General features: G+C 33.7%; 1 protein-coding gene across 1 annotated transcript; it reads right to left on the bottom strand.

Moving 5' to 3' along the window:
- Positions 1-1487: 1487 nt before the first annotated feature.
- LOC132755871 (transport and Golgi organization protein 6 homolog) lies at positions 1488-27454 on the bottom strand. The gene is made up of 17 exons (XM_060746808.1): positions 27408-27454; positions 21185-21325; positions 19566-20554; positions 17232-17382; positions 16057-16169; positions 15251-15413; positions 13176-13258; positions 12314-12426; positions 11360-11554; positions 9977-10082; positions 9179-9406; positions 7917-8042; positions 7047-7235; positions 4786-5470; positions 3480-3631; positions 3017-3130; positions 1488-1710 (listed from the first exon to the last, which is right to left on the bottom strand). The coding sequence occupies exons 2-17, from the start codon at positions 21288-21290 to the stop codon at positions 1528-1530; spliced, it is 3696 nt and encodes a 1231-aa protein (XP_060602791.1). The 5' UTR covers positions 21291-21325; positions 27408-27454; the 3' UTR covers positions 1488-1527.
- Between the last annotated feature and the right edge of the window lie 135 nt (positions 27455-27589).

Raw genomic sequence — 27589 nt, 5'->3', positions numbered from 1 at the left:
TATTTTTCTGATGCTTTTGCCTTCATATAACAAACCTGTCATATCGAGTAATTTTAAATCAACATAACTCAAAGTACAAGGGAGACCAATCAGGGTCTTTCAATAGAAAGACCCTGGACCAATCAAACACTACTCTCTTAAGACTGATTCATTTTCCAAATAAAGCAAACATTACCCGAGTTTCAGAACATGAATTCTTAAGTAAAACACCCCAGGACGCATGATTTCAGCATGTTAAGCAAGCGGAAATAGGAGAGTTAGACATAAGAATTTTATGATACAAGTCTTTACTCCAAAAACCTCTTAGAGGAGAAAGCTACCGGTTCTCTGTTACAAATATTAGTAATAGATTCAATCATGCTTTAAAGGGACTCCGCTGGCGTTGTTTCTTTTTACACAAGGGACTTGATATATCTTTATGTTAATTAATGTTCCATTTGATGTAGGTCTAAACCAATAACTTGTGTACAGAATTTCAAACCATTCGCTCAATCCGTTTTTCCAGATCAATTATTCTAATAGTGAAAAATGATCACAAAATGAAAAAAGCCCAAGAAGAGCACAAAAATAAGATTTTCAATTAATTTCAGAATATATATCTTAAAAAATATTTGCAAATATTTATGTTTTAGTGCCCCAGCTGATCTATGTTTTATGCGTCCCTTCAAAGGTCACATCTATTTTGGGGCATGGCTTTTCGAATCAGACATGAAATTAATACCATTCATTTATTTAAGGCCTTCAATATAATTTGCCCTTGTCAGATATTTAGGTTCCCGAGAAGAATTATGACATTTGTAAGCATTTGTTGAGAAAACACACTGAGAAATGTTATCAAAGACCTAGCAATCCAGCAGACCACAAAATCAATTCATGAGGCTTCTTTCCAAGCAAAAAAACAACAAACAGACATCATGATGTTCTCTTCTGTAACTCAATTTTTTTCATGGTTTTATATCATTAATATGGTGCTCAAATAAAGATTTATAAATATTGTTAGTTCCAAAAAGCATTATTTGTCAAGACATTACCGAATTTACATTTCATGTAAATAAAGGGAGGTAATTAGAAATAGATTTTCGATAAAGTCTAAGCCAAATTTTTCATTAAAAAATGAATGCATACATTTAAATGATTACTTATAATGCGTATAAACATTTGCAGTACATATTTAACATATTCTTGATGTTTGGAAATTGTTTTAGAAGATTAATAATATACATATATAAAATTTCACTTAAATGTTGTTACATCCTTAATTAAAACATACAGGATCTTTAAACATAACTGAGTTTACTGTTTGTTATATTTTACATACTGACACACATAAAATGTTCTATCTTAAAGAATCTGACATCATGGTGATTCGTAATGGAAAGATTTTCTTGCTTTTAAACAGCGCCTGTTGGAATTGGGCTTCAAGACAGTTATGAAATCAAAATAGCAAAACAAAATAAAAGAGAAAGAGGTACAATTGTAGCTGAATTTCTCATATCATTTATATTAAAAGTTCATCATAATATTATATCAATCAAAGTCTAGCACCTTTATTCTCTTTTCGAGTTTTTGTTTAGGAAACAATTGTTCTTTCGTGAGGTCATCTAGTTCATTTAGAGCAAGATGCACGTGCAACTTTACGCCATCTTCTTTCTCATTCTGCATCACGTGCTTCAACAGTCGGTACAGGTCCTTGAGAACACTGTCAAGAATCTGGAAGAAAAAGATTAATTTGCTTCAAACTGCTCATAATGGAAAAATCATAAGGAGGGTTTAACTTTGAATTTTTATGAAGCATCGGTAATGATTCAGAAATAGGGAGCACAATATGATTTTATAATTTAGGTATGGCGTTAAAAAATCAAAAATGACTATTACACTGATGAAATAACTGTTATAAAAAAACAAGCCACTTTTACATCTAAAAAATCAAAGGGAAGCTACTCATGTTTGTTGCCTTAACATTAAAATTGTGGTTAAACTCCATTGTAACAAGAATATTTATAAAATTTTGGTAGATAAGTGCCGTTTGCAATACATGTATGTACATTTTTTTCTTTCTTCACTTGTCAATGTTTTACTCTTGAAGTTTTCAATACATTTTTAAAAATAAATTCACGAAAATAAGCATAAATCTGGATGCATGCTGCCTTAAGAGAAAATAGAAATCTGTGTTTATTAAAATTAAAAAAAAAACTATCAAAGATTAATTAATTAACCTGTCATCTCAAATTAAATGTGTATGACAATTTGAGTATAATGTCAACTTTATAAACAGTCAGAATAGACAAATTTTAGAATAAAGATACAATATCTTTCTGCATTGAGCATATACTGGACCAATAATTTATTTCTCACCATATTAAATATCTTAAATGGACAAAAACCATTCATCATTTTATGGAGTATAAAAAAATCTGTACAGACTGAATAGCAAACAGTGCAGACCATGATCAGACTTGTTGACTGATTGTTTGTTGGATTTAAAGTTACACTGACACTGTAAAGGTCATACAGTTACCTTTTAGATTTAATGGCGGAAAAAGACCTTAGGTGCTGAGGATCACTTGGAAAATCAGGAAACCGAATGTGTTAGTCTCATTAAATAAAGTCATTAATTACTTAATTTCTAGCCCCCTGTTTTGCATTATTTCTGGCACAAGCAGGTACTTAAGTAGAACCACAGACCTTCCGTAAGCTAGCTGGATAATTTCCTCACAAGAAAGCATCCAAAGTCCTAGACACTAAGGAACAAGTAATCTGATGTTAGCAACTATTATCATACCACTACAGAGGCCTTGTGATTAAGTAGCAAGGATATGCTGGAAGATCTTGCCTGCCTGCTGGCTAAAGGTTAAACATGCATGTACATTTTAGCATCATAATTTTGAAATATTACAGCTTATCTAAAATCAAACTCAAATCCACATCCTGGGCTAATCCTTATGTTAAGAAGGTAGAAAAATTATACTTTACAATAATTTCATTTTATAAACACAAGAATCTGAACAAAATTCACCTTGAATATTTGTGGACCTGACCCCTGTATAAGTAAGGTCAAAGCTTGGGCTGCTGCTTTTCTAACTTCAACATCATTGTCATGTTTCAGGGTACTGCTACAACACTCAAATACCTGAAAGAACAAAATTCCAGCGTTACAATAATCTTTACAGGATACAACTTTCTCTTAAATAAGCAACTTTAGGTCTATATTTGGCTATCTGTTGGTTATCTTGTTCAGCAGACTGAAACAATTTAAGCAATCTTTATAGAGGACCATCAAAGGATATGTACTCTACATTCATTATTATAGACCAAGGGAGATGTAAAATGTTAACAATGAACGATGGAAGCCTGACACAGGATGGTCACAATAAATTGTTCTAAACATAACACACTGAAGACTCTCATTTTCTAAGACAGACAATTTCAGAACAAGTACTTTGAGTGCTGGTGAACTTATACTTATTTAAGTTATTTACCTCATGTATGATGTTTCCGAGTGAAAACTTGAGAAGTTTGCAAATTTCACCAAGGTTTGAGAGACTACTTGCTCGAACAAAAGCTTCCTCGTCCCTTACACCAGTTAGTACGCTAGGAACCAGCAAGTCACGGTACCCTGCTATAGTGTCTCCTGAAATACGTAAAATATAAAATATTATTGATGTAACCAGAAAACACTGTATAAAACTACTGCAATGCTTTGAATTAGATTTTAGTTTATACAAATTTATTTCAGCTTGAATGTGTTGGAAGTTATAAGCTTACTGAAACACTCTAGAATCTTATCCTGGCGCTAACCAGTACTTAGCAATGAGTGTAAATTTTCTTGCTTACCTAAACAACGGCTTGTCCCTGACAGGGTTTAAACCCACATGGCCAGCAATCGCAACTCATTATAAGATTATAAAAGCTTTAAAATCAAAGAGATAAAACCATTGCAAAGGAAAAATATTTTTATTGGGTTTAAAGTCAAACCTGCTCTATATTATAACATTGATGTGATCACAGTATATCTTATTTGTTATAATATGCATTTAGTTGGAAAAAAATGCATTTGTACAAGTATCCCCCACCTTATATAAATAATGCTACTTTTTCTAATTAGACTTTTAAAGGTATCAATCTAAAAGAATATACCACGGCAAAGTAAAGGTTGTTTTCTGAAAAAAAAAGTTAATTTCATGCTATTTACTAAATGTTTGCAAGATTTGTTCTCAAAAATATTTAAATCAACAAAATTTGTGAGTTATAAATTCTAATTTGGCAAAATTTTCTGAGAGGTCCTAATATCTGTCATAGGTTGCGGTTCGAACTGGAATATCCGTCCCGAGGGGACCAGCTCATTGATGGGTTCCAAGGGGATGGATATTCCTAACTGCAAACATATGTCAGATATTTTTTCTTGCATATTTTACTATATTCTTTCATATCTAAAATGGTTTACCTCCGCAAGATATTTGTTCACGGAAGTTAATGTCATTTCATCCATAACTATTTTTTTACAATAGTGTATGAATCTACAACTTTAATAACAATGACAAAACGACGTCATCCTGAGCACATACATGTAGTCCCTTCTAAAATGCGCAGAAATGAAGTCATTTTAACGCGGTTCATTCATAAAATGTGCTAAAATGACCATGTTGTATGGCAGACTCTATCTGGCATGGGTAAAACTCATTGAAACGCCAGTCTGCTATGCAAGAATTGTTAATCTCTCTGTAAAAAGGTAATAAAAATGTCATACTGTAATATGAAATATTTTATATCATCAGACAGACATACCTAGACATCTGGATGCCTTCACCATTACTTCACCAAGTTTCATCCTCAACTCTGCCGACCTTTTCTTGCCATGCTCGCCTTTCAACCTATCAAAATCCGCAAACTGTTTACACACGTCGGGCACTACTAAATCTGGATACATGTCACACATTGCTGCTAAACCATTGACTGCGGACAGGTATAAATAAGAATCCCCGTGATCTAAATTCTCTACAAATATTTTCAACACTGCGTCCCGTCTCTTCTTCACTTCCGGGTCTCGTTTCTGTACCAGATGTGTAAGTCTGATAAGACCATGCCCTCTGACAGGTATCAATGTATCACATAACTCCTTAAATGCCAGGTCAAGTTCTGAACTCACTTTTTCAACATCAGCTTCCTGACCAATTTGTTTCACTTCATTTGATGTTTTTACATAAATAGTTTTCACATCCTGCAACTCTTTTTTAATATCTACAGGAGTATCTTCACTACATTTCTGAGTAATCTCCCTAGAATGTGTTTGACTAACCTTACTGTTTTCATTTTTCTGCATTTCTCTTTCACCAGTAGATTTTCCTGTTTCATCAACATTTTTTTCTACTTTTTCTACTCTCTGTTTAGGGAACTGTTGCTCAGATAAAACTTCAATCTTCTTGGTAGTTTTCCTTGCTGGAGGTTTGACTTTTTCCTTTTCTTGCTTTATCTAAAATGGTGAGAAAGGATGTTAACTTTTGACAATATTTTAAATGACAAGAACTAAATTTTTAAAGTGTATTTGCTACATATCTGAGGCAAAATCTACTGTTTAAATTCTAAAACGAAAGCTTCCAAAATGCTTGTATGAAAAAACAAGAGGGCCATGATGCCCCTGAAGTCACTCACCTGTATATAGGCCCCCGGAATGGGGCCAGTTTAAACTCCAAGGCTTTTATTTGAACAAACTTGGTAGACACCAATTAGAAGATGTTTCACGCTAGACATCTCAGGTCTAGCTCCTTGGGGTTTTTAAAAGAAGATTTTTTCAAGTTTTTTCTTTACACATATAGTTAAAAACAATGACACACCTGGAGCAGGGCCAGTTTTGACCCCAGGGCTTTTATTTGAACAATCTTTGTAGACACTTACTAAAAATTGTCTCAGTCTTAATATCTTAATTCTAGCTATTCGGGTTTTTTCAAAGAAGATTTTTAAGTTTTTGCTATACACATATAAGGAAAATCAATGTCCCCCGAGCCGGCCAATTTTGACCCAAGGGCTTTTATTTGAACAAACTTTGTAGACACTCACTAGAAGATGCTTCGTGCTTAATATCTAAACTCTAGCTATTTGAGTTTTTTTTTCAAAAAAGATTTTTTAAGTTTTTGTTATACACATATGAGGAAAATGAATGACCCCGGGGCGGGGCCAATTTTGACCCCAGGTCTTTTATTTGAACAAACTTGGTAGACACTCACTAGAAGATGTTTCATGCTTAATATCTAAACTCTAGCTATTTGGTTTTTTTTCAAAAAAGATTTTTTAAGTTTTTGCTATACACATATAAGGAAAATCAATGACCCCCTGGGGCGGGGCCAATTTTGACCCAAGGGCTTTTATTTGAACAAACATGGTAGACACCCATTAGAAGATGCTAAATATCTTAGCTCTAGCTCTTTGGGTTCTTTAAAAGAAGATTTTTAAAGTTTTTACTATATGCATATAGGGAAAATCAATGACCCCCTGTGGCGGGGCCAATTTTGACCCCAGTGCTTTTATTTAAACAAACTTGGTAGACACTCACTAGAAGATGTTTCATGCCAAATATCTAAGCTCTAGCTCTTTGGGTTTTTTAAAAGAAGATATTTAAAGTTTTTTCTTTTGGTTGCCATGGCAGCCAGAGTTCTGCATGGAATGGAATTCTTTGAACAACTTTGTTAAGGCTTCACACATCCCTGTGAAGTTTCATTATGATCTGCCTTATGGTTTCAGAGGAGATGTCGTTTTAAAAGTGTGAACGGACAACGGACGACGTACAACGGACGTAGAGTGATCCTAATAGCTCACCCTGAGCATATGCTCAGGTGAGCTAAAAAAATGGAAGTATATTGCCTTATAAGCGAATGTCATATACATGAAATTATCAACTAATGTCAACATGCCTTACATGTTTCAAACATCACACATTGTATATGTATATTTTTACTGACAGAATCAAATCTGAAAAGTCAAAAATTTTCACCAGTTGCTCCAGTGTAGTGTAGTGTATAAAGTATGTGAAAATTTGGGTCAAATATTGTCACCTTTTTAGCTATGTCTTCAAAATTCTGGCTTTTCTCTTTACTTAGTTCAGACCAAACTGCACCATGGGTTGCTATGGCAATTCTAATGTCTGTTGCCATTTCTTGTACTGATGATTCTGGGTGATCTGAACTTATCTCCTGTAGCAAGGGAAGTAACTCCTGCATATTTTGCCTGTCTTCATCTGTTAGCTAGAAGAACAAGGGAGAAACAGGTTTAAATATCAAGCACTTTCATTTTTTTCTCCATTCATTTTCAAATCACCACTTAAAAGCATGTGCATGTCAACAATATGGAAACAGTACAAAACTAGGTGGAGGAAAAAATAAGACGAACACTAAGTTTTTGTATGTATAATCTTCTTTAAACTAAAGTACGTTATTAATTCTATTAGCACTTGAAAATTAACGCAAAAATTATGTTCTTGCAAAAACAAAGTGTTCTACAGTACACAGAATTTGACTTTAAATATTTTGAAATATACACTACAATCACTTTTCTTAAAACACTGTGATGAATTGGAATGAAAATTAGATTAACTAAACACTGACGACCAAGTTCAAATTTATAAATTGCTTTCCTTATTTTTAACAAATTATATCACTCTTCCTTTATTTCTTTTGCATAGATTGTAAGAAAATATTTTCAAGAAATCTATATTGGCTAGCTAAAGATAAGTAAGTTGACAGAATTTACAAGCACTCAATTTAAAATTATTGCATTTTATCAAAATATGACTAGGAATATTAAGTATTTTACAATTTTCTATTCCTATCAGTAACTTTCGGGCCAGTATATATTTTGTAACACTTGCTTATAATATACCTGAATACAGGACATTAGATATTTGTTGATAAATACAAATAACATACCTGGAAAGCCCCAGTCAGCAGAGCTGTAAGAAGACCCATAGCCATTGTCAGTGTTTCATTCTCAAATACCTCAAACTCATTATCTTCAGTATTTTTACAAACCTGAACACCTCGTTCCAATGTAGCCTATGGAAAAATATATTCAGAATTTATTTATTGTATTGGCAAAAATATTACATCTAAATGTGGAAACATTCTGAACATCCATAGAATGAAACCAAAGTTTCTAATAAAGCTGTATGTTACAATAATTCTAATGTACAAACATGTAGCTATACATTTATGTTTGCTATGTGCACTAGTTCAAGTTGTGATCATCATATTGAAAATTGGCACTTAACACTTAGTATTTCAGAAAACCAATAAAGCATGACTTTGACCTTTAAGCTGGAGGTTTGATTCTTGCAGACAGCACATAATCATCATGTCTTTGCCAAAACATTGAAAATCCATCCAGGAATATCAGTATTACTGTTTTTTGTTTGTTTGTTTCATTTTACGCCTTTTTCCAACAGTATTTCAGTCATATAGGCGAGTAGTTTCATAACCATCGTTCCTGGAGAGTTACACCAGTACTAGACTACCTTCCTCTGCGCTAAACTACCAAAGCATCTCCCGGGCATCCAACCCACGCCAGTGAGGTAACTGGATTAGAAGTCATCGACTCTAACCCCTTGACCACGGAGGCGGTCAGTATTACTGACAGAACACACAAACATCCATGTACTTTTATGAATAATTTATCAAACAAATGTGACCTTGACCTTTGAAGATGTTATTATTGCATGTGACATGATGTCAGTCACCACATCCAAGCATTTATGCCACTTTATATTAAAATCCTTTCATGAATGACAGAATTGTTGACTTGCCACAAGCATCAATGCTTTTTTAGAAAAAAATTCTTTTCAAATTCAAATGTGACCTTGACCTTTGACTTACAAACGTGAGTCTATCATGTGACACAACATCTTAATGTACCATACAATTATGCAATATTATTTCAATGTCCTCCCATGAATGACAAAGTTATAGACCGGACAAGAAACTGACAATTTAAAAACTATATACCCTCACTTTGGCAGCATGAAAAGAGCATACTAGATTTCTGTCAAACTTTAGCCATACTTTAATGAAAAGTTACTATGTCTGCTGGATCTATGTCTGGTTATCATAAATTCATTCATTAACATAAGAAAATAAAACTTATTCATCATTCAATATATATCTGAAATTGTATTATGCATAGATTATCTACCTACCTTTACAAATTCTAATGTATGTTTAGCATTTTTGATACATTCTGGTCCAACAGTTTCACAGACTGCTGCCAGGATATTCAGTAATGTCAACTTCCTGTGAAACTGGTCTATTTTGGACTGGTTCCTCTGCTCAATGTCAATAAGTGCTTGATTATCATCAGATTGAGTAGAAGCTTGATCTTCAATTTCATCCCCATCCACTTCAATCTTAATGAACTGTGTCAACTCCTAGAAGTAAGTGCAAGCTCATGTCATCATTTCATAATATTGTGTACCCAGTATTAAAGGAAGCCATCGCCTAGTGTTTAATGCTTCTGATTTAAAACTACTTCCCCCCTCATTGCTGTGAGTTCAAATCCCTGTAGGCACTTTTGATTCTTCCATGTGAAGAAGATTTCTATCTAGCTTTTAGAAAGTTGGAGATTTTACTCAAATACCTACTCATGCCTAAAAGGCTTTAAATGTAGCAAAAAAGGTACCCATAGTTTTCATTCACCTGCATAGGTGGACAGTTGCCATATGATTTTTACAGTATCGGACTGTCAGTGCTTCACATCACAAAACAAAAATGTAATTATCAGAAAAATTTATCAGAAAAATTGGATTTACATGTGACCATTAGAAACAAAATTTCTGGTAATACATTAATTGTCAGCTACTTTAGTAACATACAAAGAGTTTCTAAGAGCTTTTTTATTAACACTTTTTCATTGCAACAGTACAAACTCTAGCAAACATTATACATGTATCAATGGATATAAAACAATCTAAAACAAATATTATCCACTGTAACCTTACCTTCAGCATGAAAACAAGAAACTCTCCAGGAATACTTGTATTCTGTAAATCTTTCAACAGTGCAACTATACATTCTACATTCACTTCTTGGGTACTTTCACTTTGACTGAAACAAAATCATATATTTCACTTGAGTTACCATAAGTTTATTGCTGTTTTCGACAGTTTTTCAATTAAAATAATGAATCCTGTTTCCAGTACCAGTGTATACATATATATGGAAGCAAAATTTGGCCAAACCAGCATTAACCTGGTCTCAACAGGTAAAATGTTTATACTCTGCCCATTATTTCACTTTAAAAATTAAGTATTGAACTTGTCAGATACATACAAATTGTCATTATGACTATGAACATTTTACCATTAAAGCATGAAAACACTGACATTCAGCTCCAGCTATTTTATTAACCTTGGCAGACTTAGCACAGTTACTATTCATAGTAAACCCGTCTCATGCTAAACATCTTAAATGGACTTGTCCATCTTTCAGTCTGGACAAAACTATTCATCATTTTCAGGAAAATTAAAACTAGAAATGTGTCCATAGGACACGGATGCCCCCACACGCCACTGTTCTGTCAATCTTATGACTCTAAGTCAAATATTTTTTGGACTACATGTGCCACAAGTTGAAAACTAAAAATCAACAAAGGGCCATAATTCTGTTAAATTTGGTCGCAGCAAAATTCCTTCCTTTACTTCCATCTACACATTAAGGTTGTTAATCCCTGTAAGTTTAAGCAAAAACTGCCATCTGGTTAAAGAGGAGTTGCGTTCACAAAATTTCTACATAGTATATAGTGAAAAAATCAACAAAGGGCCATAATTCTGTTAAATTTGGTCGCAGCAAAAATTCCTTCCTTTACTACCATCTACACATTAAGGTTGTTCATCCCTGGAAGTTTAAGCAAAATCTGCCATCCGGTTTAAGAGGAATTGCGTTCACAAAATTTCTACATAGTATATAGTGAAAAAATCAACAAAGGGCCATAATTCTGTTAAATTTGGTCGCAGCAAAAATTCCTTCCTTTACTACCATCTACACATTAAGGTTGTTCATCCCTGAAAGTTTAAGCAAAATCTGCCATCCGGTTTAAGAGGAGTTGCGTTCACAAGATTTCGGGACGGACAGACGGACAGGCGGACGCACAAGTGCAATGCTATATGCTCCAACATTGTGGGGGCATAAAAATATAGATTGGTTAGTGAACGGTGCAGACCATGATCAGATGACAAAGTTGGTCTAGCTTAACTTGGTCTGCACTAGTCACATGGGTAGCATCTATTGCCGCAAGCAGACTAAGGGTTAATATTAAGTAGCTTAAACCTATTTCGCAAATTATAACCATCATATTTTAATTTGTTTTCAAATTGTGTCCTCACTTTTCATTAAAATTTGTTTGAACCATAATTCCACCATTATTTCCATTAGCAAATTTCAGGCAGGGATGCAATCTGGGAATCTCAGCCTCATTCTGACATTCTGCTTGCTGGAAAGCCATTAACTGCAAACATGTCAATGTTACAGTTAAGTCTGCTTGTTTAAAGAAGGCAACTATCAATTCCTGACAAGCTGTCCTGAAATTATAAAACACAAAAAAACTGACTATCATTCTCATCATACTCTGGCCTTTAGAAAAATCTTACTATCTTTCCTATCAAAAATGTTGCTACTTTGTGCCTAATATAACAACCTATTTCTAAGCATGATTTACACATCATTGCATGCATTAAGTACTCATATAATTCACTGATCTTACAAATTTATAGACAAATCAACAGATTTAAGGATTAGCTTTTCTTTCAAAACTTGCTTGACATAATAACTTCTTAGACTTCAGCTGCATCTAGCTTTAGTAAGTGACTTTTCCAAGAATAACATTCCTTGCTATATTAAGCATTTAAGTTGCCAGAATAACCTCTGTTGCTATATTTGGCATTTGTTGCCAGAATAATGTTTCTTGCTATATTTAGCACTTGTTGCCAGAATAATGTGTCTTGCAATAATTTACACTGGAGTAGCTCTCCTTGCTTTTCAAGTATTTAGCACTTGTTGTCAGAATGTTTCTTGCTATATTTAGCACTTTTTGCCAGAGTTGCCTTCCTTGCTACATTGTATAATTAGAAATAAGTTAACAATTTACAGAACCATTCTTCGTCATAGGAATATCTCAATTATTATGCTAAGCAACATTGAATGTTTATAGCATTCTTAAAACCCAAAGTATTAATTTAATACCTGGAAAAGCATTCATTGAATACCTGGAAAAGCAGAGAGTCACATACTGACACCAAATAAACTTGAATTAGCAGCAAGAATTATAAAGCATCACTTACTTTAAAGCAGATACTCCAGGCTTCATGAAAACGTATAATGTGAACAATGTGAGAACCACTGGCTGTATGTACATAACTAATTGTGGATTACCAACATTTCCACAGACAAAAACCTGAAATACAAACACAAACCTTTAAGTAAAATCTTATAATTTCAAGATTATCATTTTTATTTGAGGCAACAGATGTGCCAAAGAAAAACTGATTTAGCCAAGAGTCAAGGCGGATATTTTGATCTACATGCTGAAAATACAATCGATTTTAACAGCATTTTGACCGATAATGTGGATCGCCAATCTATTAATAATGAAAGCCCTGTAACTCACACTATTAAAAATTTTTTTTTATGAGTATTCATTTTCAAACAAACAAAAAAAATCACAATAAGTTCTGTACAAACACTGCAGAGCAACACTCTTTGGGAGATGTAAATTTTAATTGTTAGTTTAGTTTATACAAATTTATTTTAGCTCTATTGTGTTTGAAGCTATAAGCTTATTGAAACACTCTAGAATCCGTTCTGGAACTAACCAGTACTAAACAATGCGTGTAAAGTTTCTTGTTTACATAAACCCCTGACTGACTGGGTTTGAACACACGCGGCCAGCAATCCTTATAGAATTACTAATCTGACATGTTAACCTTTCGGCCACGCAGCTACACATTTTAGTTGTTGCCAAGAGGCATTGCTCTAGAGGTTAAATCTATTGTAAAGTCTTACTTCGAGAAAAACTGAGAATGTTGTTGTTAAGAGGTAATTGCTCTTCAGAGAACCACTGTGTGGAGGGTGCACTATAGTTTATTCACTAAATTATAAAGTTGTCTCCTTTTATAAGCTTGACATAGTGTTAAAAAATTTTACCTTATGGCAATCTTCCAAACACTGTGTAAGCTGTGACTCCTCTACCACAGTATAATCACTGGTTGCCATTGTAACATCAATTCCTATAAATATGATTTATAATTTCTATAGGCAATTCCTATAAACAAGTTTACCTGACGAAGACTTTTGAGTCGAAACGTTGTTTACTTTTAAAAAACAAGAATCTGTGTTTGATAAACACAAATGCCCCGCGCTCACTGTTGTCAATAATTTAACTTTAGAGAGTGAAGTAGCTAATTTGTATGGAAGACAAAATTCTACTTTGTTTACATTTCACCACTTTTATGACAATTGACCTTGACCAACTGACCTCTACCTCTATCAAAAGGAAGAATATCATGCAAGTTATTTTCCTACCAAATATGAAATAAATCTGTCAATAAATAAAGGCTGTATGGGCAAAAGTGTAAAAAATATATTTTTAGCACTGGTGACCTTGACCCAACTGACCCCTAACTCCATCCAAAGGAAGAAAGTCATGCAACTTTATTTCCTACCAAATATGAAATAAATCTGTCAATGATATAAAGGCTGTATGGGCAAAAGTTGTAAAAATCTTTTTTTAGCACTGTTGACCTTGACCCAACTGACCCCTACCTCCATCCAAATGAGAATACCTCAATTTTATGTTCCTACAAAATATACAAGACATCTGTCGATAGAATTAGGATTAATACACCTGTAAAAGTGTAAAAAATCTATTTTTTGACATTGGTGACCTTGACCCAAATGACCCCTTACTACAGGAAAAGGAAGAGGACCCCCTTGGTATATGACTATTATAAACATGAAAAGACATTAACTTAAAAAAGAAAGGCTGTATGAGAAGAAATGTTTAGATTTATTTTTTTACACAAGTGACCTTGACCTTGACCTAAGAGAGCTTAACGCCACAAAAAAATTAGAGGACCGTTAAAGGTATCCACCTACCAAATATGAAAGATATCATTAAATAAATTAAGTAATTAGGTGAAATTTTTTGATAAATCCAACTTGGCGGAATAGGTTAACCATACATGGCCCTATTTTCAAAGTGATAAAAAGTTAAATTACTGGGAAAATGGATGGCACATTTATATAACTTGGCAATATCATGTACATTGTATTAATAAGTAAGTGTGAAAATTATATTAAGGCCATTAGTTCAGATAGAACATAAGATATTTCCAACTTGCCGGTTTAGGTTAACCATTATTCATTTTCTAAGTGCTGAAAAGGGCCATAACTTGGTGCAAATGGAAGCTAGAGTTATTTAACTTGTCCAGATCATATACTTTGTATGGATTAGTAAGTGTGTAAATTATGAAGCCATTGGTACAGATAGAACTTAAGAAAAATCCAACTTGCCGTTCTAGTTTAACCTTGTACGGTTGTTCTTACCAGAGCTACATTATGGGGTTTTCTTTTGTTATTTCTTTTGTTCTTTTTAACCCCACAATGCAAAAAATAACCCCACAAGAGAAATGGAATAAATGACATCAAAGACATCTATTGTTATGAGAACAATAGACCAAACCCCATAATGTAGCTCTGGTTTGTGCGGACAGACGGACGGACGGTTCAATTACTATATGTCGGGGGCATAAAAATAAAACAATACATTTTAAAATTGAAACTGGAGTTGATTTCTATATTCAAACTAACATTAACTTATAAACTTTTGTTTTTAGGTGAGCTTAAATAGAATATATTGAATGAGTGTAGATTCAATACTGAATTGATTGTACGAGTTGAATAAAATTATATTATTTGAGCCTCTAGCAAGTGTAATACAAATGTATTATTTCAATAAATCTAGTGCTGAAGCTATTTTATGTATCACATATGCAAATAAAGTGTTTACAGATAAAATAAATCTTTTTTCATAAATGCGTTTATATATAGTATAAAGTTAACATTTAGAGCATCTTTATGGTATGCTTGTATAACGCAAATGATATCACATTGAAATATATGCACAGCTGTGCAATACTGTTTTAATGGAGTCACAAAAGCGGCACAGGTATGTGATAAATAATGTTACTGCATATCAACAAGATATCTGTGAACCTTACCTTCTGTGTCTAAGCATTTCAAAAGAGGCTTCAACATTGGTTCTATCAAATATTTCTTTGTGAGAGAGGGTTGTTGTGTTGCCATGGTTGATATAGTGGTGCAAGCAACTCTCAGAAATTGTCTGTTTACTTGTTTGTCCTTTATATGTAGTAATTCCAGTATCTAAAACAGACAGCAGAGAAATAAAATATAGTGTACCAATACAGTCAACTCTCATTATTTCAAAGTCGCTGGCACCATCAAATGAAAGTCGAGATAATGATAAATTGAGATAAACAAATAAGTCACCAAAAGATCAAATAGAAACTGGTTTGTACCAGAATTTCTAAAGCAACCTTCAGAATTCATTTAATTTTCCAACAATGGTTTAGAAAACCCCAACTGTATCTCATAAGAAATAGACTTCTTTTCACTCACAGGCAAATGCAGCTTTTTCCCCAAATAAATGAAGTTTTTAAAGTGTTATGTCAACACACAAGAAAATGTGAAATAAATATTTATATATTTGGCCAGTAAACATTTGGATAAGTCATCTTTCCCTTCTATGTATTGAGATTATGTACATGTATTCAGACACTTCCCTGAAATACCTAAGATGGTCTCTAAGTACAGATGATCTGTAGTCAACAATTATTTTATCATAAAAAGTAGTCAAATATGATTTATCATGAACAACATCTAGGAAAAAAGGGCCACCCAAAAGTTATGGGCACTCCAGCCTTTCTTTTATTTCTCCCTCTATATACATGTATACAATGTATACATTATAGATTTAACCAAACTCAACTGAAGAATCTTAACAAACCTGAGGGGCCGTTTTCTTGTAATATTCATCTACAGAAACTGACTGAAGTGGACAACAAGCAATCACCTTGGCAACAGCATCACATTTCCTCCAATCATCAGCTTCTGACATGCCTGTGTAGAGAGAGTAATTGTTACAAATGAGCCACGTCACGACAAAACCAACACAATGCGTTTGCGACCAGCATGGATCTAGACCAGCCTGCGCATCCCCGCAGTCTGAGAAAAGTAGAGAAACTGATAGCGAACAGCATGGATCCTGATCAGACTTCGCGGATGCGCAGTCTGGTCTGGATCCATGCTGGCGCAAATGCTTTTGGTTTTTGGGTTTTTGATGTGATGGGGCCCCAAATAATAAACATAATAATACAATTAACTTTCAACACTGAGACGAATATGGAGTTTTAAAATTTAAGACTGTGATTTTTTGGTTCCATTTTCTATCTTGAAAAACAAAATTTTTTTAAATTTATAAATATAAAAATAACATTTTTTTTAAAAAGCAAAATTTCAATGAAAAAAAAATTAGAAATGTTTTTATAGGACAGGGTTGCCCTCACTTAAACTTTTTTTGTCTGTTTTGGGGATGGACGGGTGGGGCCCAGACTGAAAAGGGGAAAAACCCCCCATCCCTAATTTGGGGGGGCAAAACCCAATTTATTTTCCCTTTAAGAAGACTTTAAAATTTTTCAAAAATCAATTTTTTCTTCTGGGGCCTTTCAATTCGGGTATAAGCAAACACTTGAGAAGAACTTGACCTAAAATTTAAGAATTCAAACCCAAAGCCTTTACAGGCTTCTGACCCAAAAGTCAGCGATCCTAATCATTCTGCTCCTCATTGTTTGTTTAATTTTATGGCACACCAACACAATTCAGGTCACATTGCGCCAAAACAGGTAAGATGATTTTGGCTAAACTTAGGTGTTACAAACTTAAAGCAACACCAGGGGTCAAAACCACCTCAAATGCTGGAGCTAAGAGGTGGATAGACTTGGTCACTCCATTAATTTGACCCCATTCAGACGCCTCTTACAATTACTCAGTGATACACAGTGGTGGCAATTCTTATGCAACCTAAACTCTTAGAGGCAACACCTCAGCCACAAGGGGATTCTGCTTCTCATAATTTCACTTTTTCATCTCAAAGGAATCATGTCAATCATCACAATAAGATACCTTTTGCCATCCCTGGAGAATCTAACATTCCCCTAAGAACACTTTGTACACCTTTAGGCATTATAATAACAGCTGTCAGTCTTCTGCCACATTCCTGTCTTAACCACGGAGGTGCCTGCTGTAATACGGGTGCATTCTGACAGGTTCGTACCTATAACACAAAATAATACATGATCATGTACATACAAACAGTGCTTATTCAAAACAAGCAATTATCATAGTATTGCAAGCAATCCATAAGTCCCCTACCGGTTAGAACCCCATCAACATTCTGAAGGGCCATTGGCCATTCACTTATGTTTCAATTTTTCTCTATTTTAAGTAAACTTGTTGGAAAAGTTCTTTAAAAGTGATCACAGGAAACGGTTTTTATGTACAGACAGACAGACGGACTGTCAAGGACACTCTAAAGTTAATATTTGAAACATCCCTGTTACCAAAATATAACATTTTAAAAGCAAAATTCTTAAAGAGGAGATAACTCTTGAATTAAAGATGCAATTTCATAATAATTTTCAGCTCTTTTTGACTAATCACAAATATTGTTATATTTGCCATGTTTTAAGCCTATTTGTTGCCAAGGCAACTGATATTTTTTCAAAATAGGAAGAACAGATAAGACATGCATAATCTCAAGACTGCTATCTACCCATATGTCAAGTTTAATAAAAATATTTCCAGTACTTTTTGAGTTACAAAATGTATCACTGGATTCAGTTTATGTGTAAAATTTGCCATATTTTCAGTCTATGTGTTGCCATAGCAACCAGAATTTTCAACATAGGAAGAAAAGAAAAAGACGTGCATAATCTCAAGACTGCCATCTACCCATATGTCAAGTTTCATAAAAATATTTCCAGTACTTTTTGCTTTATCACTGGATCCAGTTTATGTGTAAAATTTGCCATATTTTCAGCCTATTTGTTGACATAGCAACCAAAATTTTCAACATAGGAAGAAAAGAAAAAGACGTGCATAATTCCAAGACTGCCATCTACCCATATGTCAAGTTTCATAAAAATATTTCCAGTACTTTTTGCGTTATCACTGGATCCAGTTTATGTGTAAAATATGCCATATTTTTAGCCTATTTGTTGCCATAGCAACCAGAATTTTCAACATAGGAAGAAAAGAAAAAGACGTGCATAATCTCCATACTGCCATCTATCCATATACCAAGTTTCATAAAAATATTTTCAGTACTTTTCAAGTTATCGCGGGATCCAGTTTTGTGGACGGACGGACTGACGGACTGACAGACAGACGGACGGACAGACGGACGGAGGGTAAACCTAAAGTCCCCTCCGGTAAACCGGTAGGGGACTAATAAAATTATCCTGAATTCAGGATGATCTAGATCTAAAGTAAAGTGTAGAAGCAACTCAAATACAAATACAGTATAACCACTGCAGAGCAACACTATGAAGAGCAATTAAATTATAGACTTACTCAAATAGAATTATAGACTTACTTTAGAATTATAGACTTACTCCGGAATTATAGACTTACTTTAGAATTATAGACTTACTCCGGAATTATAGACTTACTTTAGAATTGTAGACTTACTTTAGAATTGTATACTTACTCCAGAATTATAGACTTACTCCAGAATTAAGAACATTTTGTGTTTTTTTTCCAGCTAATTAGGGGTACAATTTCCAAATTTTAGTTACAAACTTTGACAATAAGGCAAACCCGGTTGACGTATTTTGTGATGTATGCACCCTTGAAGCTATTTATGTTAAAGTTTTTTTTTGCTGGGGGAAATTAAACCCTTTTCAAAAAAACCCCCATTTTTCTACAACTAATTTCCCCTTTTACCCCAAATTTGAAAGGGAAAAATATTATTTTTTTCCAAAAATTAAGATTTCCACTACATTTCACCTCTGTAGAGCAACACCTCTTAGCAACAACCAAAATATTTGTCTCCCAAAGGGTGTTACTCTGCAAAGGTTATACTGCAGATGCATTCTAAGATCTAAATAATTTTATCTGTAGTAAAGCTATAGGATCAAAACAATACATAATCAAAAGATGAAACAAGGCATTCTTTGGTAATGACAACAGTTTTGCTTAATTATAGAACTTTCCTCATATAGCCTTTCTTAAATCCTACTAAGAATAAAGGCTTAAACTGGCATGACCTTTTTGTCATATTAGGTTTCCTCTGAAAAGATCAATACAATATCATTAAGTGTTATCATATGAAGTTTAGGCATAGAAATTGAATTCATAGGTCTTCAAAGATATTTCTATAAATAGAAATGTATCAAGTTTGGAAAATGAAATATATGCAAATGTCCTACTTATGGCATAAATAAAACATAGCAATACCTTGGTTTTAGGTCCCCCTTGTAGTAGCAAAAGTGTCTTTACTAATAAAGGTGGGTATATCTTCCCAAGCAAATCTTCGAGACACTTTTCACAATACTTATAATTAATCTGATTAAACTTGGCTTCAGATCCCTCTGATGTACGTTTATCATCATGGCTTTCATTAAGCAGTCCAGACTTTTCATTGACTTTCCTTTTCATTTCATGTACATCAGTGACGGTGTTTTCTTCAAACCTTGACCTTACAAAATCGACCATTTTTGCTGGACTCATATCATGCAATGAATGTTCTTCTACTAAATTTTCTTCCGACTCCTTAGATATTTCACGTTTCATACAATCTACATTAACAGCTGTGTCAGTCTTCACTGTCTTTTGTAACTCATTACGTTTTTGTTGATTCCCTATATGTGTAAGCTGAAACAAGGCAGCTAGAATATCGACAAGGTGTTGAGTAAGGATCAGTGTGCCAAGTGCCGGACATTTCACACATGACATCAAAACTTTTACACAACAAAACAACTGAACATTTTTCTCATGCTCGGACATGTTTCCCTTGTCCTCGACCATATTTACGAGAGCACTGAATCCCGACCTTAACTCTAAAGGTAAACCCACGCCTTTGTGTAAATTTGGACAAATGCCCAAACATATTACGAACTGTAACGCACCCTTGACAACTTTTTGCTCGTTGAAACTCAGCGTGTCGGGTGTCATTTCATGAGGCTTTGTTTCTTTCGCCCCCGTCACAATTGTTTTAATGAAATTCTCCTGGCTTTCTTGTAAAGACGCTTGAAGAAGGTGAAGAGTTTTTAAACAGTGCAAAACAAATCTCCATCTTGAAGAGCATTCTGTAGGTATAACAACAACTGTATCAGACGTCCATCTGCTATATAACTTCTCATATTTGGTATCTGATTTCAATGCAGTTTCAAGCTTTCTTGTGTTGGCTAACAGAATTTCATCTAATTTGAAAACTGCATTTGAGCCTGAAAAAGAATACATGTATGATTATATTTTACTATGATATGCATTTAGTATTTTTTTTTTATCATTACAGGAGCTCCACTGAGGTCAAAAAGCTTTGATACATAAAATTTGAAGTTTATACTTAAATCAAGTAAAGCACTGACTTAAAATGGAAAAGTCTGCAAAGGGTAATAAAGAAATACACTCAGACTTAAACTGAATAAGGACTTTCTGTGCAGAGTGACAAGCTTTACATTTTTAGATCATTTTGCACATTTTGAAAATGGGGTGAGAGAATGACCTAAAAATTTGCACACAAGTTAAATACCCAGACCTACATCAAATGGTATATAAATCTTGGAAATGGCAAATTTTCGATTATATTGTAGACACACAAAATTACCTGTATTGTCATTATATTATGAATGAACAAAATTAACTGCGTTTGTTTTTTGTAAACTAATCAGATAATACTTGTAACAACTTGTTGTATCCAAAGATTGTAAAACTATGAACACTGATAAGTCTTTACAAACATCCTAACAACATTTTACATAAAAATTTGTACAACATTGCTAAAAAGAAAATGATGATGATAAAAAAAAATTAAACATGAGCTGATAAATTTGTTAATTTTTATAATTTTTTACCAGGATTTCTCCCATCGTTGCCTGGTTTTGCTGTTGTAAGGATTTGTAAAGCTGAAATCACCGAGGATGGGTCTGGAATTATAGTGGCTGTATCCTCTGCCATCATCTGTCCAGTTATTCAGTCATTTCAGTGTGAGTGACCTACAATGACAAAACATACATTTAGTAGAAATTAATATTGTCTTGAATAAACAAATAAAGTTATCTATGCTAGAAAATGGCACTTAAATGCTACATAAATCACTTTAAAAAATTGTCACGCTATACAAATATATCCCTTGTCCAAATAATTAGACGTAACCGCGGATTTGAAGCTATTTTTTACATGTGTCAAATCCGCTTTAACGTCTCAAGATATCTATTTAAAAGTCCATAGCAAAATGAAAAGCAATAAACATGCACAATCATTCAAACTCCCTATGTAAAATGTTACAAATAATGCTTGGTATTCATAATCCTACCAAAAATGTGTATTTTGCTACTCAAAAACAACTTATTCAAATTTTAAACAAAACAATTTTAAAGCTACATTAACTAAATATGTTAAAATATTTTTGCCGTCAGCCTAAAAACCAAGCATTCTACAGTTTCATTAACCTCTTTAACAGTATCGTTGTAAATCTCATCAAATATTGTTCATAAATTAGGATTTTAAATGGAAAACCCCACGGTAACACTAAAGTTCGTATACGAATTTTAACATGCAAATGAAGACTATAATCAGCTCGTGTATGCGCTACGTCACGGTGTTATAGTTGCTACCCGGAACACAGCAAATATAAGATTTTCTTGTGCAAACACACTTTTACCGTTTAAGCTTCACGGTGCACTAGGCCTGTGGTTAAGAAAAAAGTAATCATCTCATAAAAAAGATTAAATTTGTATGAAAATATCCGTTACAATGCGGAAATATACCGTTAAATAAGGACTGCTACTTATTGTCATGTTTGTTGATTTAATATTGATGTACGGATGATCTGAAGGCGGAGTTTCTCATGCAAACAGAAATTGTACTTCCGAATTCGCCACAATGAGGTTGCACATTTGTATGCTCATTAAACTCATTTTGGTTGTCTGGACACCAAAATAAGATCTGGAGTCGATATGAAACCCAATTTATTAATGAAATGTTGCTATTTCTTTTTTGATGAAATTTATTTAATGTAACTTTAAACAAATCATGTGTAGAATTCGTGTAAACAGCCTCCATATTGGTGTCTACTACGCAATGCGGTGTTTACTGGAACCACATTTTTTAAACGAAATTTTTACTGCGTGCACCTGTCAGCGTTTTACATCACAACAGAAATTTTTTTTGTTCACACTTAAATTTCGTACTATTGTTTTTTGAGTGACGTCACAGCATGTCCAGGAATTTTCAATATGGGGGTCAACACAAAATGTCTTTCATGTGTCTTCTTAAATATATGGATAAATAAACTACTTATCTGACATGAGTAATTTTTGCATATTTTTAAAGTTTTTGGGAAAATATGCTTCCGTCTTTTATGCAATCAATTGCTTTTTGAGATAAATAGCATTTAAGTTGTGATTTACCGGTAAATTCAAATTGACTCGAGAATCGTGTCGATTTGTGCTATGGGAAATTAGCCAGTTATGGAAAGACTTCGCATTTTCCGATTACGTCAAACTGTAAAAAAACGAAAATGCGATGTCATTCAATGAAGGACTAATATATCCCTTACTGTATGACACTTTAATGGCAGGATTGCTTTTCAGTACCAAACAAAATAATGAACTGACAAATGACAATCTTGAGAATTTGATTGATACATTTGAGGGAATAAAAAAAGAAAGCTTAAACTATGAACATAATTATTAAATGTATGACCAGTGAAATTCTGGACTGAAGTTAATCACCACAATTTTTAATGGCACTGCAATTTTTAATGTAACTCAATGATAATTTGCAAGGTATTCCAATAGTAGAACTATTGCAACTTTTGGGTTTAGAATAATCTAATAAAAAATGGGATTTAGATTTTGTAGTCCAATATATTAGACGTTACAGGCTTGTTATAGTTTTATGTTGGTCAAGCCTGACGTCTAATAGTTATTGCTCATAAACGTGTAGCATTTTGAAAAATTAAAAAAATGTCTGTTGACTTGCCTTTCAAGCACACTGCTTTCACACTGACGGTGCACGGGAAATTATTTCGTTGAAAAAATATTCCGTCAGAAACTTCTGGACTCATTTAAACGCTTGCATTTGAATTAGCAAATCAGATTTCGCGCACTGTATGGCGGCCATTTGTATATTGGCTGTACAAGGAATTTAATTAAATGAGAGGATTTAATCATGACTTTTCGGATCTGACAGTTTAATTATTTTGTTAAAAGGTATTTATTTTTTAGTTTTGTTCATAAATAGGTCAAAATTAATGTAAATACACGCTGTCTTAATTGTTTAAATGCATTAGATCTAAATCGATGTCTAATGTCAATTTTTTTGCTACACGATTTTGCAAAGATCTGTTAAGACCTAACGTAATATGGAAAATGAAAAATGTAAAATGTCAGATTAATGAATGATAAATATGAAATAGGTTACGTATAGGTCTTATAATTAGGACTATAGATTTTGCAGACAATACCAGTGTTCCCATTCACGCACAAATGTACGTGAATCACGCATAATTTACAAAAATCACGCATGAAATTACAGCTAGGTGCGTGCATGCACGTATAAAAAATAAAGTAAAACTGCCAAAAAATTATCCGTAAATTCGAAGCACAAATCAATAATCTACTCATAAATCTCTGAAATTGTTTACAAGACCGTAATTTAATCCCATCAGTCATAACTGAGGTCATAACTCGGGTTTCCCAGCTGTTCTATTTTTAGCTCATGGACTGGTTTATAATAATTAACGACGCTTCGCGACGCTCTATATTAAAAGCAGTAACAAGTCTACATCCGGGTGATACAAATAAGCCGTCTGAAATATTAAAAAATCGCCGGAAAAGTTATTGAAAATGCAACGCAATTTAAGTGAATGGTTCCATAAAAGCGATTCCAGCGAAAAATCGCCGACCCTTACTCAATCCTCTAGCGCAAATCAAGAACCAGGCCCTAGTGAAAATAGTGTTGAACCCCCGAAAAAGAAACATTGCAAACGATTTCAGAACTCCTGGTTGTCCGAATTTTCATGGCTTAGATTTGACAAAGACAATGGGAAAATGTTTTGTTTAACATGCGAGACATATGAAAAAAACACTAAAAAGTGTCTGAAATCGGCGTTTACAATTGGGACTAATAATTTCCAGCGGTCAGCATTAGTTAGACACCAGAAATGCGACGATCATAATGTGTCATGCAACTAGTGTTGGGTATCGGACTCAAAAATCACTATCGATAATCGGATCACCACAATCGATTGTCTTCCGATAGTATAATCGAGTTTTGCATTTTTTTTGGCCCTTTTTCTTTTAAGGTACCAATCCTTGTATGTATTTTTTATACAGTAGTGACCATATTTTGAGAATAAATAAGCTCTTGTCTCCTTGATTAAAGTAAGATTTACTCTTTGAATTCAAAACAAACAACACAAATACCTAATACTACTTTGTGAGAGGCAAAGATGAATTTGCTTTGGTGTTCAGGAAACAAAGTCGTTCAAATTGCCCACTTATTCACTAGCCATGTTTTTTCTGTATATCTTTTTGATAAGGCAAACAAAAAAGACTATAGGATCCTCTGGAATTAAAGAGATTTGGTCGGTAAACTTCTATTTGACTGTGTGTAAAAAAGTTACGCCCTAAGCAATTCAGCGGTGGTAGAACATTAAAATAATCGATTGTTAAAAATGACTATCGATTGTTGCCGATTTTGGGGTGGTCCGATTAGTTATCGATTTTCAGAGACAATCGGGACAACACTACATGCAACGCCAAAAAGCAACAATCTTACATGACTGCTGCTGTAAAAATAGTTCAGAAAAAATATGAACCAATCTTAGAGGCACAGCTCAGGACCGCATTGTATATGGCTAAAGAAACTATTGCCAACAGAAAGTTTCTGAGTTCGATTGATTTGCAGGTAGATTTTTTTTACTCAAAATAACATGCTGATAGATTTCAAATCCCTACAAAAGCTAAAAAAATCACAGAAAAATTATAAAAAAAGAACTATTGTTAAAACTTTAATCAGTAATCGTTTGTTTTTAAATAATTTTTCAGAAAATAAATCTTCGCATGCTAAAAATACATGTGAAAAAAAATCACTAAGCATTGAAATCTAATTATCTCTATTCTATAAAATATATAAAAAAATCCACTATTAGGCAACTGTACACCATATCATTACTATTTTTAAAATGTATTTTTAATTTTCACTGCAGATATCCAATGCACACATCTTCTATAATTCATCTGTAAAAGAAACCACTGATCCTGATCTTGGTAATAGAAAACCTTCAGGAATTTTAAGGAACCACCAAGCAGTCATGCATATGCAACAGTACCTGGCTGATGTCCTACAGGAAATGGCTCTTATCCGGATTAAAAACAGCCCATATATTGGCATTATGGTGGACGAATCTTTAGACATAACGACCACAAAAAAACTTGTAATGTTTGCAAAAATCATTCATAATGGTGAACTTAAGTTAGAGTTTTGTGCAAATGTTGACATTGTTGATGGCAAAGCAGAAACTGTATATAAGGAAATTATAAACTGGCTTGGTTCTGTAGGTGTAAATGTTGACAAAGTATCAGGGTTTGGAAGTGATGGTGCTTCAGTAATGACAGGGAAGAAAGCTGGGGTTGGTGTAAAATTAAAGGCTGACAACCCCAGAATAATTAACATTTGTATCATACTGGGCAGCTAAAAGAGTCCCTTATCTGCAGAATGTACAAGAAACTCTTGTTAATATTTACAATTTTTATGAGTTTTCAGCACCCAGGTACAACAAAATTAGAGAATTAAAAAAAATAATTGGTGACCAAGTGAAAAGGTTTAAGAAGCCTACTCAGGTTAGGTGGTTATCACTACAGAATTCCATTAAAGCTGTACATTCAAGTTGGTCAGCTTTGGTGTTAGGGTTAGAACATGAGTGTGCAACCATCCCCCAATTTGAGGGAGGTAACAAAAGTAAGGGTATTCTTAGGAAAATCAAAACTTTCCATTTCATTTCAACCATATGCCTTCTTAAATATATTCTAAGTTGGATTTGCAGGCTGTCAAAGTTTTTTCAGAAAGATAATATTGACATACATCAGGTTGATAGTATGATCTCTGCTACAAAAGCTACTATTTCTGCACTTAGTGGTTCTACTGAATCTCCCTCAGTTCAGGAGCTGATTGACAGCATAGATGATACTGATACTTACCAAGGCATTACTTTGTCTTGTTCTTTGAGGGATAGATTAACATTGGCCAATTTGAGGAGAACATTTGTGGGTCATCTTTTGGCAGAATTTGAGAGTAGATTTCCCCCTGATGATATGAAAATCCTCAGAGATCTAAATACTATTCTCAACCCAGCATTGCTTCCTAGTGACCATGAGGGCATTATCACCCATGGGGAGGTAGAACTTGACAGGGTCCTTGATTTCTATGGGAATCTTCTCAACAGAGAAGAATTAAAACATTCTTTTGTTCAGTTTAAGTACCTCTTGAATGTCAATAGGCAGTTATCATTGCAGGAATTATGCAAAGATATTATAACTAAACAATCTGAAACATTCCCAGGGTTTGCCAATATGGCTAGTATCTTGCTGACAATCCCTCTAACTTCTGTCCCTTGTGAAAGGGGATTCTCATCACAAAACAGACACATTTCAAGGTACTGTAGTAGGAGGACTGTTAAAAATGTACAAAATAGAATGATGATACACTTTTCTGCCAATCAGCAAGATTTTGATTCTAATGAAGTTATTCAGAAAGCTGTGGAAAAGATGTCTCAATAAAAATACTGATATGTGTTTAACTGACTTGCTTGTCTTTATAGTTTGTACCCCCTAAATATTCTGTGTACCCCCAAAAATATGACCTAGGGGGTACATGTACCCTCAAATTTAAATTCTAGTGGGAACACTGCAATACCGTATATAAGTATAGATTGGGTATTAATTATCTGGTCATAAAGTGTAACATTTTTGTCTTAATGATTATGTCCACACCTATTCCATAGTGGGTGATAAAAGGATTAAATCAATTACTTCTGGGTGATAAAAGAATTTAAATGTTTTAAACCCTTACTTTTGTAATCGACACACCATACTACAAATGGCGAATAATGAAAAGGGGAGGTAACTTCGATATTTATCTGAAACTCTACTTTTCTGATATTAAAATTTTAGAAATTAAATGTTGTGGTATGTTAACTGTTCTAAATAAATGTTTAATTAAAAGCCAATGTTATTATTCTTGTTATTTCTTTA

This window comes from Ruditapes philippinarum, unplaced genomic scaffold (assembly GCF_026571515.1).
Source record: "Ruditapes philippinarum isolate M1 unplaced genomic scaffold, ASM2657151v2 ctg1301_1_1_1_1, whole genome shotgun sequence".
NCBI classification, from domain to species: domain Eukaryota; kingdom Metazoa; phylum Mollusca; class Bivalvia; order Venerida; family Veneridae; genus Ruditapes; species Ruditapes philippinarum.
Note: the sequence above shows the minus strand (reverse complement) of the source record. Positions and strands in the feature narration are given on the sequence as shown.